The 13949-nt window shown below is 37.0% G+C and overlaps 1 protein-coding gene across 2 annotated transcripts in view; it reads left to right on the forward strand.

Moving 5' to 3' along the window:
• Positions 1-13173, forward strand: part of lamb2 (laminin, beta 2 (laminin S)) — a 65290-nt gene extending 52117 nt beyond the window's left edge. For both annotated transcript variants that reach the window (XM_026154317.2, XM_026154318.2), the window contains 9 exons: positions 7800-7984; positions 8120-8361; positions 8544-8747; positions 9266-9410; positions 9512-9719; positions 9806-9947; positions 11110-11286; positions 11362-11521; positions 12503-13173. In XM_026154317.2, the coding sequence (XP_026010102.1) occupies positions 7800-7984; positions 8120-8361; positions 8544-8747; positions 9266-9410; positions 9512-9719; positions 9806-9947; positions 11110-11286; positions 11362-11521; positions 12503-12639 (1600 nt within the window). In that variant the 3' untranslated portion in view covers positions 12640-13173. The remainder of the gene's footprint in view (positions 1-7799; positions 7985-8119; positions 8362-8543; positions 8748-9265; positions 9411-9511; positions 9720-9805; positions 9948-11109; positions 11287-11361; positions 11522-12502) is intronic.
• The last annotated feature ends 776 nt before the right edge of the window (positions 13174-13949 follow it).

Here is a 13949-nt window from a genome sequence, read left to right on the forward strand (position 1 = left end):
ATTATCTATTCCGTACGTTTTTTGAAAGCCTACTCCTTCAAAACCGTTCAACTTAGAAAAACCATTCAAACACCGTTAGATTCCTATTCTTTTGGACAACACTGCTTCTATTTTTCATATTTTTAACATTTATATTTTTAATTTTATTCAACTTTATTCAACAAAAATTTATAATGTATTTCAATGGGGAGACCCTTCAAATCCTCATTCAACTTACTCATTTTTAAACTCTTACTACTTCCACATACATTGACATAGAGCCACCATTCAAACTTTAAAACGAAGACAAGACATTCAACTATTCAACTTGTATTTATCTTTTCAATATCTATTATACTTTTTCTTCAGTTCCAGTTTAAGTTTCATGATGTTTTTTCACCCGTTTCAGAGTTTATAATGGGTGTGTATGGGACGGAATGTTGGGGCTAGAGTGAGGCAGCTCAACTGCTAGAGTGAGAGGAGCAAAAAAATTAATCTTAAAATATTTTTTAAAACTGCTGCTGTGTCCACAGCGTTTGCTCTACAGGTATGATTTTACCCTCAAAACGTAGCCATGGCTGTCCTCTTTCATCCAATGTGTTTACTATTGTCCTAGGTGTTATGGTTCTTTCATAAATGTCACCAATGCACAGCCTCCTCCCTCCAACTCTTCCATAGACTCTAATGTTAAAACGGCTCAGAAGGTTGGTTTCAAAATCAGAAGAGCATGGTGTTTTTACACTGTCACCACGTCCATATAATAAACTCCACAGGCATGAAAACTGAGAATTCAGTAGACTAGAAGCTGCTGTCGCTCACGGTGAAAGAATTTCGTCAATACGACTTGTACTTTTCATATGGGAACGATTTGTTTCGGCCTGACTTTTCTGTTCATTTTAAGCAGCAAAAGTGAGGTGCATGTCTGTGTCGTGTGTATGGAGCCATTGGGTGCGGTCACTATAGCAACCAGGCTCACACCTGCCTGCTTAACGAGCTCTGCCTGCCACTCTGCCAAGATTCATCTTAAGCACTTCTCTTTCAACTGCTGCTGTGTCCACAGTGTTAAAGCCATCATTTTACCCTCAAAACGTCGCCATCGTTGTTCTTTTTCCAACATCTTGTCTTTCAAAGCTCAGAGATGTAAACTTTTTAAACTGTGTGGGTCCAAGTGGAGGGATCACATTTTAGTCATTCAGTGATTCAAAGAATATAACCTTTTAATATTCTTTCAGATGTTTTCTGACTCTAAATGTTCTTTTCTCATTTCTTAGGTTTTTCTAATTTACAATTAAAACATTTTCAGCTTTTTTCCAACTTCTTCTTCTGTGTAACCTTCAGCTTTTAGCAGTTCAGCACTTTTGTTTTCAGGTTAAATTCGTTTTTTTTGTTTGTTTTTTTTAAAATCTCATTCAATATTTTTAACTCAAAATTCAGCAATTAATTCATTTCAGTGCATACATTCAGATTCAAGCATTCACACTGCAGTTTCTTCAGAAAATGCACTTTCTAGTTATTAGTGTGAATGCTTGAAAAGCATTCACAGTATTGTTATTCTAATCTTTATTATTATTATATTTTATTCTGTATTCCGTACGTTTTTTGTAAGCCTACTCCTTCAAAACCGTTCAACTTAGAAAAACCATTCAAACACCGTTAGATTCCTATTCTTTTGGACAACACTGCTTCTATTTTTCATATTTTTAACATTTATATTTTTAATTTTATTCAACTTTATTCAACAAAAATTTATAATGTATTTCAATGGGGAGACCCTTCAAATCCTCATTCAACTTACTCATTTTTAAACTCTTACTACTTCCACATACATTGACATAGAGCCACCATTCAAACTTTAAAACGAAGACAAGACATTCAACTATTCAACTTGTATTTATCTTTTCAATATCTATTATACTTTTTCTTCAGTTCCAGTTTAAGTTTCATGATGTCTTTTCACCCGTTTCAGAGTTTATAATGGGTGTGTATGGGACGGAATGTTCGGGCTAGAGTGAGAGAGCTCAACTGCTAGAGTGAGAGGAGCAAAAAAATTAATCTTAAAATCTTTTTTAAAACTGCTGCTGTGTCCGCAGCGTTTGCTCTACAGGTATGATTTTACCCTCAAAACGTAGCCATGGCTGTCCTCTTTCATCCAATGTGTTTACTATTGTACTAGGTGTTATGGTTCTTTCATAAATGTCACCAATGCACAGCCTCCTCCCTCCAACTCTTCCATAGACTCTAATGTTAAAATGGCTCAGAAGGTTCGTTTGAAAATCAGAAGAGCATGGTGTCTTTCCACTGTCACCACGTCCATATAATAAGCTCCACAGGCATGAAAACTGAGAATTAGGTAGACTAGACATTGCTGTCGCTCACGGTGAAAGAATTTTGTCAATACGACTTTTACTTTTCATTTGGGAGCGATTTGTTTCGGCCTGACTTTTCTGTTCATTTTAAGCAGCAAAAGTGAGGCGCATGTCTGTGTACGTGTGTATGGAGCCATTGGGTGCGGTCACTATAGCAACCAGGCTCACACCTGCCTGCTTAACGAGCTCTGCCTGCCACTGTGCCAAGATTCATCTTAAGCACTTCTCTTTCAACTGCTGCTGTGTCCACAGTGTTACAGCCATCATTTTACCCTCAAATTGTCGCCATTATTGTTCTCTTTCCAACACCGTGTCTTTCAAAGCTCAGGCATTTAAACTTTTTAAACTGTGTGGATCAAAGTGGAGGGATCACATTTGAGTCATTCAGTGATTCAAAGAATATGACCTTTTAATATTCATTCAGATGTTTTCTGACTCTAAATGTTCTTTTCTCATTTCTTAGGGTTTTCTAATTTACATTTAAAACATTTTCAGTTTTTTTCCAACTTCTTCTTCTGTGTAACGTTCAGCTTTTAGCAGTTCAGCACCTTTGTTTTCAGGTTAAATTCGGGTTTTTTTTTTTTTATCTCATTCAATATTTTTAACTCAAAATTCAGTAATTAATTCATTTCAGTGCATACATTCAGATTCAAGCATTCACACTGCAGTTTCTTCAGAAAATGCACTTTCTAGTTATATTTTATTCTGTATTCCGTACGTTTTTTGTAATCCTATAACTTCAAAACCGTTCAACTTAGAAAAACCATTCAAACACCGTTAGATTCCTATTCTTTTGGACAACACTGCTTCTATTTTTCATATTTTTAACATTTATATTTTTAATTTTATTCAACTTTATTCAACAAAAATTTATAATGTATTTCAATGGGGAGACCCTTCAAATCCTCATTCAACTTACTCATTTTTAAACTCTTACTACTTCCACATACATTGACATAGAGCCACCATTCAAACTTTAAAACGAAGACAAGACATTCAACTATTCAACTTGTATTTATCTTTTCAATATCTATTATACTTTTTCTTCAGTTCCAGTTTAAGTTTCATGATGTTTTTTCACCCGTTTCAGAGTTTATAATGGGTGTGTATGGGACGGAATGTTGGGGCTAGAGTGAGACAGCTCAACTGCTAGAGTGAGAGGAGCAAAAAAATTAATCTTAAAATCTTTTTTAAAACTGCTGCTGTGTCCGCAGCGTTTGCTCTACAGGTATGATTTTACCCTCAAAACGTAGCCATGGCTGTCCTCTTTCATCCAATGTGTTTACTATTGTACTAGGTGTTATGGTTCTTTCATAAATGTCACCAATGCACAGCCTCCTCCCTCCAACTCTTCCATAGACTCTAATGTTAAAATGGCTCAGAAGGTTCGTTTGAAAATCAGAAGAGCATGGTGTCTTTACACTGTCACCACGTCCATATAATAAACTCCACAGGCATGAAAACTGAGAATTAGGTAGACTAGACATGGCTGTCGCTCACGGTGAAAGAATTTTGTCAATACGACATGTACTTTTCATTTGGGAAGAATTTGTTTGGGCCTGACTTTTCTGTTCATTTTAAGCAGCAAAAGTGAGGTGCATGTCTGTGTACGTGTGTATGGAGCCATTGGGTGCAGTCACTATAGCAACCAGGCTCACACCTGCCTGCTTAACGAGCTCTGCCTGCCACTGTGCCAAGATTCATCTTAAGCACTTCTCTTTCAACTGCTGCTGTGTCCACAGTGTTACAGCCATCATTTTACCCTCAAATTGTCGCCATTATTGTTCTCTTTCCAACACCGTGTCTTTCAAAGCTCAGGCATTTAAACTTTTTAAACTGTGTGGATCAAAGTGGAGGGATCACATTTGGGTCATTCAGTGATTCAAAGAATATGACCTTTTGATATTCATTCAGATGTTTTCTGACTCTAAATGTTCTTTTCTCATTTCTTAGGGTTTTCTAATTTACATTTAAAACATTTTCAGTTTTTTTCCAACTCCTTCTTCTGTGTAACCTTCAGCTTTTAGCAGTTCAGCACCTTTGTTTTCAGGTTAAATTCGGGTTTTTTTTGTTTTTTTTTTAATCTCATTCAATATTTTTAACTCAAAATTCAGCAATTAATTCATTTCAGTGCATACATTCAGATTCAAGCATTCACACTGCAGTTTCTTCAGAAAATGCACTTTCTAGTTATTAGTGTGAATGCTTGAAAAGCATTCACAGTATTGTTCTTCTAATCTTTATTATTCTATTTTATTATTATCTATTCCGTACGTTTTTTGAAAGCCTACTTCTTCAAAACCGTTCAACTTAGAAAAACCATTCAAACACCATTAGATTCCTATTCTTTTGGACACTGTTGCTTGTATTTTTCTCATTTTTAACATTTATATTTTTAATTTTATTCAACTTTATTCAACAAAAATTTCCCATGTATTTCAATGGGGAGACCCTTCAAATTCTCATTCAACTTACTCATTTTTAAACTCTTACTACTTCAACATACGTTCACATAGAGCCACCATTCAAACTTTAAAACGAAGACAAGACATTCAACTATTCAACTTGTATTTATCTTTTCAATATCTATTATACTTTTTCTTCAGTTCCAGTTTAAGTTTCATGATGTTTTTTCACCCGTTTCAGAGTTTATAATGGGTGTGTATGGGACGGAATGTTGGGGCTAGAGTGAGGCAGCTCAACTGCTAGAGTGAGAGGAGCAAAAAAAATAATCTTAAAATCTTTTTTAAAACTGCTGCTGTGTCCGCAGCGTTTGCTCTACAGGTATGATTTTACCCTCAAAACGTAGCCATGGCTGTCCTCTTTCATCCAATGTGTTTACTATTGTACTAGGTGTTATGGTTCTTTCATAAATGTCACCAATGCACAGCCTCCTCCCTCCAACTCTTCCATAGACTCTAATGTTAAAATGGCTCAGAAGGTTCGTTTGAAAATCAGAAGAGCATGGTGTCTTTAGACTGTCACCACGTCCATATAATAAACTCCACAGGCATGAAAACTGAGAATTCAGTAGACTAGACATTGCTGTCGCTCACGGTGAAAGAATTTTGTCAATACGACTTTTACTTTTCATTTGGGAGCGATTTGTTTCGGCCTGACTTTTCTGTTCATTTTAAGCAGCAAAAGTGAGGTGCATGTCTGTGTGCGTGTGTATGGAGCCATTGGGTGCGGTCACTATAGCAACCAGGCTCACACCTGCCTGCTTAACGAGCTCTCTCTGCCACTCTGCCAAGATTCATCTTAAGCACTTCTCTTTCAACTGCTGCTGTGTCCACAGTGTTAAAGCCATCATTTTACCCTCAAAACGTCGCCATCGTTGTTCTCTTTCCAACATCTTGTCTTTCAAAGCTAAGACATTTAAACTTTTTAAACTGTGTGGATCCAAGTGGAGGGATCACATTTTAGTCATTCAGTGATTCAAAGAATATGACCTTTTAATATTCTTTCAGATGTTTTCTGACTCTAAATGTTCTTTTCTCATTTCTTAGGTTTTTCTAATTTACAATTAAAACATTTTCAGCTTTTTTCCAACTTCTTCTTCTGTGTAACCTTCAGCTTTTAGCAGTTCAGCACTTTTGTTTTCAGGTTAAATTCGGGTTTTTTTTTAATCTCATTTAAAATTTTTAACTTAAATTCAGTAATTATTTCATTTCAATGCATACATTCAGATTCAAGCATTCACACTGCAGTTTCTTCAGAAAATGCACTTTCTAGTTATATTTTATTTTTCCGTACGTTTTTTGTAAGCCTACTCCTTCAAAACCGTTCAACTTAGAAAAACCATTCAAACACCGTTAGATTCCTATTCTTTTGGACAACACTGCTTCTATTTTTCATATTTTTAACATTTATATTTTTAATTTTATTCAACTTTATTCAACAAAAATTTATAATGTATTTCAATGGGGAGACCCTTCAAATCCTCATTCAACTTACTCATTTTTAAACTCTTACTACTTCCACATACATTGACATAGAGCCACCATTCAAACTTTAAAACGAAGACAAGACATTCAACTATTCAACTTGTATTTATCTTTTCAATATCTATTATACTTTTTCTTCAGTTCCAGTTTAAGTTTCATGATGTTTTTTCACCCGTTTCAGAGTTTATAATGGGTGTGTATGGGACGGAATGTTGGGGCTAGAGTGAGGCAGCTCAACTGCTAGAGTGAGAGGAGCAAAAAAATTAATCTTAAAATCTTTTTTAAAACTGCTGCTGTGTCCGCAGCGTTTGCTCTACAGGTATGATTTTACCCTCAAAACGTAGCCATCGCTGTCCTCTTTCATCCAATGTGTTTACTATTGTACTAGGTGTTATGGTTCTTTCATAAATGTCACCAATGCACAGCCTCCTCCCTCCAACTCTTCCATAGACTCTAATGTTAAAATGGCTCAGAAGGTTCGTTTGAAAATCAGAAGAGCATGGTGTCTTTCCACTGTCACCACGTCCATATAATAAGCTCCACAGGCATGAAAACTGAGAATTCAGTAGACTAGAAGCTGCTGTCGCTCACGGTGAAAGAATTTTGTCAATACGACTTTTACTTTTCATTTGGGAGCGATTTGTTTCGGCCTGACTTTTCTGTTCATTTTAAGCAGCAAAAGTGAGGTGCATGTCTGTGTACGTGTGTATGGAGCCATTGGGTGCAGTCACTATAGCAACCAGGCTCACACCTGCCTGCTTAACGAGCTCTCTCTCTCACTCTGCCAAGATTCATCTTAAACACTTCTCTTTCAACTGCTGCTGTCTCCACAGTGTTACAGCCATCATTTTACCCTCAAAACGTCGCCATCGTTGTTCTCTTTCCAACATCTTGTCTTTCAAAGCTCAGAGATGTATACTTTTTAAACTGTGTGGATCCAAGTGGAGGGATCACATTTGAGTCATTCAGTGATTCAAAGAATATGACCTTTTAATATTCATTCAGATGTTTTCTGACTCTAAATGTTCTTTTCTCATTTCTTAGGGTTTTCTAATTTACAATTAAAACATTTTCAGCTTTTTTCCAACTTCTTCTTCTGTGTAACCTTCAGCTTTTAGCAGTTCAGCACTTTTGTTTTCAGGTTAAATTCGGGGTTTTTTTTAAAAATCTCATTCAAAATTTTTAACTTAAATTCAGTAATTAATTCATTTCAGTGCATACATTCAGATTCAAGCATTCACACTGCAGTTTCTTCAGAAAATGCACTTTCTAGTTTGATTTGAAATCTTATCAACATGTATTACATTTTCAAGCCAAACATATTTTATATATACAAATCCTACAGTGATTTTAGTCAGGTATCAAAGGCTTCATCATTTACAGAAGGGGTAAAGATGTTTTTTTTTTTTTTTTACTGATGCAGCAAACCAGGGAAGAAAAAACAACTTTCAGAAACTGAGATTTGTCTGTGGATACAGATGTTACAGATGTTTGTCTTTCTCACCAGAGCACAGATTGGTGAGACCACTGACACCTTAAACAGTCTTGAGGGAGAATTAACCATCGTGCAGGACAGCAACTCAGAGGCAAGCAAGGAGCTGAGTGCTCTGGAAAGAGAGGCCAAAGAGCTTAACCTCACTTCAGAGCAGCTACACCACCAGCTGGATATCCTTAAAAACTCCAACTTCTTAGGTGAGAAAACTGTGTTGATTTAAATTTCTGTCTAATAAAATCTAAGAATATTATTTTTTGCATAATTCATCTACCTCCCATTTTTCACTCCAATCAGAAATAACATCAGCATCTCATCTAATATGTTTCTTAAAGGGGCGTATGACAGCATCCTTAGCTCCTACAACAGGTCTCGCGATGCAGAGAGGCGGGCTAATGAATCAACCACCACCAAACCCAGTACAGTCAGCCAGTCTGCAGACACACGCCGCCGCACTGAACGCCTCATTGCTGCAAAGAAAGACGACTTCAACCGTAAAAATGCTGCAAACAAGCGTGCTCTGGGAGAGCTCAACACCAAAACACAGGGCTTGGACATGAAGAAGCTCAACGAGAAGGTTTGTTTTATTCTTTATTGTTCTTGTTTAGCTGTCTGCACTCATATAGTTTCATATTTACTCATATTTATTTTGTAGGTGACATAGGCTCTATCCACTGTGGATTAGAGGAGTACTTGAGTCCTGCACATATACTTGCAATATCCATACCAGTGAAATTACATTTGCATTCATACCAACAGGTTTGTGGTGCCCCAGGTGATGCCCCCTGTGCAGAAAGCCCCTGTGGGGGTGCCGGTTGCCGTGATGATGAGGGGAAGCGTCATTGTGGAGGCCTGAACTGTAACGGTGCTGTGGCAGTAGCTGACAGTTCCCTGGAGAAAGCCAGACATGCAGAGAGGGAGCTGAACAAAGCTATGAAGGAAGTGGAGGGACTCTTTACTAAGGTATGAGAGTATATGCAGATCTATAGATGAGATGGGTGTGTGTGTGTGTGTGTGTGTGTGTGTGTGTGTGTGTGTGTGTGTGTGTGTGTGTGTGTGTGAGAGAGAGAGAGAGAGAAACGGGTTTTCACAGGACTCTGGATTCCTGCAAAAAACGAATTACTTCTAGCAGTATCTGGAAGTATAAGCTTTATTTGTAGTTGAATGACTTTATCACTCTGACACATCAATGTGGAGGAATTTTTAACCATCCTTCTCTGCCACAAGGCTTGCATCCCTATCCCAAATATTAACATTAAGAGCTTGGGTCAGTTCTGTGTCTGACCAGTTTGCTCAGTAGGTTGAGAAACAGACAGAAGTGTGAGGAGCTTGCAGAAGGTGATTTCTATAGTGAGACACTTCGCTTGATTTTCAGAGAATTGAGGTTACTCTAGTAACCAAACATTTTGATTGCACCCACAGTAATAAGTGCAGTTGTAAATCTCCCTATCAAAGATATAAACATTTGTGTCTTTATCCAGGTGGCAGAGGCTAAAACACAGGCAGAGGAGGCTAAGGGTAAAGCCAAGGCAGCTCTGGATAAAGCCGCCACTACCAAGAACAAAGTGGAGCGTTCCAATAATGACCTGAGAGACCTCATCAAACAGATCAGGGACTTTCTCACACGTAATCTTCAAAAGATTTATTTATTTATCACTGAAACCTTGTTGAATATTGATGTTACCTGATAATCTAGCCTCCTAATAATCCTGATATATCTCTCTCAGAGGAAGGCGCAGACCCAGATAGTATTGAGGCAGTGGCAAACCGTGTGTTGGAGCTCTCCATTCCAGCTTCACCCATTCAAATCAAGCATCTCGCTGATGAAATCAAGGAGCGGGTCCACAGCCTTTCAAATGTGGATGCCATCCTGCAGCAGACGCAGGATGATGTCCGCAAGGCCGAACAACTGCTGCTGGATGCCAAAAGGGCGAGGTAGTTAGATTTAAAACTGTATTATAATGTATCGGTATAGAGTTATTTGTGCTACTTGCAGTCATTAACGCTTCATTGTTGTGAAGGCATCATGCTGAGGGGGTGAAGACGACAGCAGAGACAGTGGAACAGGCCTTGGTGGATGCTAAGAATGCCCAGACTTCAGCAGAGAAAGCCATAACAAAAGCCAGAGCTGACATCGGGGAGACTAAAAAACGGCTGACAGAGGTTAGCAAAAATTCATAACACTTATGTATATTGTGGGCATTGCCTGTATACAAAAGATGGATGTAGTCGCTGTGACATCACTCATTGGTTTTGGATTCCTAGTTTTAAAGTTTCAGTGTTAGTATTTTGACCAACATCATGGTAGTTTTTTAGAGCCCAAAATTGCTGTATATGGATGAAAGGGGTTGAGTGCTAAATTATCAGCTAATTAGCAAGCTTCTTTAGCTAGCTGCATACATAATCTGTATGGATATAATGCACACGCTGGTATACTGGTCTCATTTGCTAAATGTTATTCTTACTGAATCCAACATGATGTTAATTTGATTAATGATGCTCAACATTACTGACAAAAAAGATGATAAAACAGCGTCGCTTTGGGATGAGCCCACTGTGTGACAAGTCTCTAATCTAAGAGCAGAGCCGTGGCCTTGGTTTCACAGTCATTTCTGCTCCTCACTAGTCACATTTCAAAGCACAAATATGGTGATGATGAAAACTTCAAATGCCTTTGTGCACTTATATGTACAGTTATCTTAAAGCACTTTCATTCTAGTGGTCAGTAGAACACAAAAACCTCATGTTTAGTGCCCAAATAAAAACAAAAATGAAAGTTTGAAAATTTTGCAGACTTTGTCCCAAAGAAAAGTTTAAAAGGTTTTCTTCCGTAAAGGTCATATTTCTGCTATTTTGTTTGTTGTTGCAGAATCTCTCTGGTCAGTGGCTGTGAGCCACAGTAGAGCTTAACTGAACAACAGGTTATTTCTTTAAGCATTTTACATAAAAAAAATATAGTTTAGGAAGTTAAGAGTTGTGTCTGTTGGACAGCTTCCTTTTTCAGCAGGCAAAAACAAAATAAAAAAATTAAACTAGATTTTAATGACCCTAATTATAAAAGATAAATATACATATCACAGTGTTTTGTTTATAGCATGTTTCTGCTGCCCTCTAGTGGTTATAAAATACATAACCATAGATTAAAAGAGTTTTTTTGTTTGGCTTTTTTTTTTATTCGTGAAATTTCAGGGACCAAAACATATGCAAGCTGATCAACATGCTTAGAGAAATTACTTGCACATAAGGGATAATGACAGTTATCCCAGTTAGATAACGTTAATTTCAATTCAGAAAGAACTTTACTTCTTTTACCCACTCTACGCAGATTGAGTCAGAAACATCCGATGGTGAGATGAACCTTAATGATGCCGTGGCCCGCCTCAACACACTGAGACGTGAGATCAATGCCTTGAAGACTAAACGTGCCAGCAACAGCATGGCAGCTGCCCGAGCTGAAGAGACAGCTACCATGGCACGGGACAAGGCAAATGAAGCCAAGCAGGTGTGTGTTTGTGTTTGTGTGTGCTTCATAACAACCAGACATGTCTGTTATAAAAGAAGATGTCTTTCTGCGCAGATTCTGGATGGTCAGTTGACAGATAAATACAATGAGGTACAGCAGCGGGTTGACACTAAAGCCAAGGCTGTGCAGGATGCCAAGAAAAGGGCAGAGAGACTCAGAGATGAAGCCAAGGAACTTCTGAAAGATGCCCAGAAAAAGCTACAGAGGCTTGCAGGTACTTATTAATGTCTGTGAGTGTCTGGAGGACAAAAGCAGATAGTTGCAAAGAAACAGTTGATGCAATACATTTATCAAATTTTGTCTAAATTATGTCAATCTTGACTTGTAGGCAACATGTGTACATTTTTAAAATGTGTGGTGACTGACAACACTCTAAGAATACAAGTCTTTAAACGAGATTAATACAACAAAATGATCAGTTATGAAAAGAATAATGTGGACAAAAGGCAAATAAACCTTACCAAACAGAAGACATTAGTACTTGTGTAAATATATACACTATGTTTGATATAAACATGACTTTTCAAAGACTAACATACCTGCTCAACATACTCACATACTCAGATCACATCAGCAGAGAACTTCAGTATATTAAGCTGACAACTTTTGCTCCACAATTATTAACTGAATTTAGAACATCCATTGAAGCAAAAAAAAAAAATCAAAATTGTTATTAATTAAATTAAATATGGTGTGATTAATTTTTATAAAATTAACATTTTAAATGTCACACTGTTCCTTCCAGGCTAAATTCTGTGTCGATCATAACATTCCCTTTATGATTGACACATTCATTCATAACATTTCTCTTTCTTTCAGCTTAAAAATCTATGTAAAATACTTGAGTTGTGGCCTTTTTGGTTGCAAAGCATTAAAATACAAATCTAAAATACATCTAAGAGCATCAGTAGGTTTCGTGGCAACAGAATAGATATTTAGCTTTATTTGGCTGTCATTCCTTATCATGTGAATACTAAATGAAGAACATGTATATGACTGAAAACATTTGGGTCCTACAATTGGTCCCTGAGGAACTCCAAATGTTAATTCACAGTGTTTTAAAAACAGTCTAAAATTGACAGTGAGAACATTTTTCCAGATACTCCAGATTAGATATTTTGTGTGTTTAAAAGCCAAGACCCGATCAGCTAATGTCTCGCTGTGTAACCATTCCTGAAATGTCTGGATTCTGCAGAGTTGGAAAAAAACTATGAGGAAAACCAGAAGAAACTGGAGGGGAAGGCTCGTCAGCTAGACGGTTTGGAGGACAAGATGAAAAGCATCCTCCATGACATCAACAAACAGATCCAGATCTACAACACATGTCAATAACTCACCACTCAAAGTCAAAAAGAAAGAAGTCCGCCATCTTCTCCGTCTGCCACTTCCTTCAGATACAGTTACACGTCAAAACGCAACAAAAAATAAAGTCACTCCAGAAGTGAATGTGCATTTTTGTCTCCAAATGTTCCTGTTTTGTCAGTGTTTGCAATCGTTGCTATCATATTGACATAAATAAAGGTTGTCTGATGTCATGTTTTATTTCTGATTCAAATTCGAGCACAATATATTTGCATTTATTGCTGCAAATAAGATCACATGTATATGTTAAAATGTGTGATTTCAATTATAAAAACAATGTAAGTTATATATTTTAAATCATTTTAAATTATAATGTTTTCCCTTTATTTACCATGTGATGGTCTAGCTGTAGTTAGATGGTCCAGGCCTTAACCATTAACCATTGTCTTCTGTTATTGAATGTGGATGAAGTTGCAATCAGCTGTCACATTTTTCTCTTAAGTATTATTTTGTTATTTTGCTTTTTAAATTTGAATAAAATCCTCAGAGGAAGGAGCAAACAGAGCCGTGTAGTTGTAATAAGAACCTTTATTATATATATATATCTATATAAAATTGTCCAATGAAGCACAGATGAAGTGTGAGTCAGGAATCCAGTTACCATGTTTGTCTTCAAGCAAAATAGCAGGGAAACAAATCATAAACATTTATATGTGGAAAAATAATGAACTGTTTGTCTCTGCTGCCTGGAGTAGGAGGGTGGCTGTATACTGAATGTTAAGAATTGCAACCAAATGCCAAGATTGTGAATGTTTATCACACATACTGTGATGGAGCTTGGAGTTATTGTTTATTGAAGTGACATAGTAATAAGCGATGTGTAGTACGCTGTTTAATTGTGCCTTACATTGCCAGTATCATACATTCTTTTACTATTTGCATGCCAATTTGTTTTTTTGTTTTTTTCTAGGTGTAACAGATGATTTTGGTACACCTAGAAGCTGCAGCCAAATGATTGATAACTGCTTAACAAAATGAAAATACCAAAAGTAACCTTTGTAAAGTTTTAAAGTGTACAGTTTGATGAATGAATAACTTTTAAAAAATCTGTGTAGATGTTTGTTTGTTTGTTTGTTTTTTCATTACATTTATCACAAAGCAGAATGATTTGAAGTTTCCACGTTTTCTAACCCTGCTGTCTTGTGGCTCCAATGTGCATGGGGTTTGCAGTGGTGCAAGATGTCCCATTTCTATTTTTGTGTCTGTGTCCTTGATGTGCCCTTTTGACAGAATCTGCTGCACTGCAAGTTTTACAGCTGTCCGTTTACCAGGTTTGCCAC

This window comes from Astatotilapia calliptera, chromosome 20 (genome assembly GCF_964374335.1).
Source record: "Astatotilapia calliptera chromosome 20, fAstCal68.1, whole genome shotgun sequence".
Lineage (NCBI taxonomy): Eukaryota > Metazoa > Chordata > Actinopteri > Cichliformes > Cichlidae > Astatotilapia > Astatotilapia calliptera.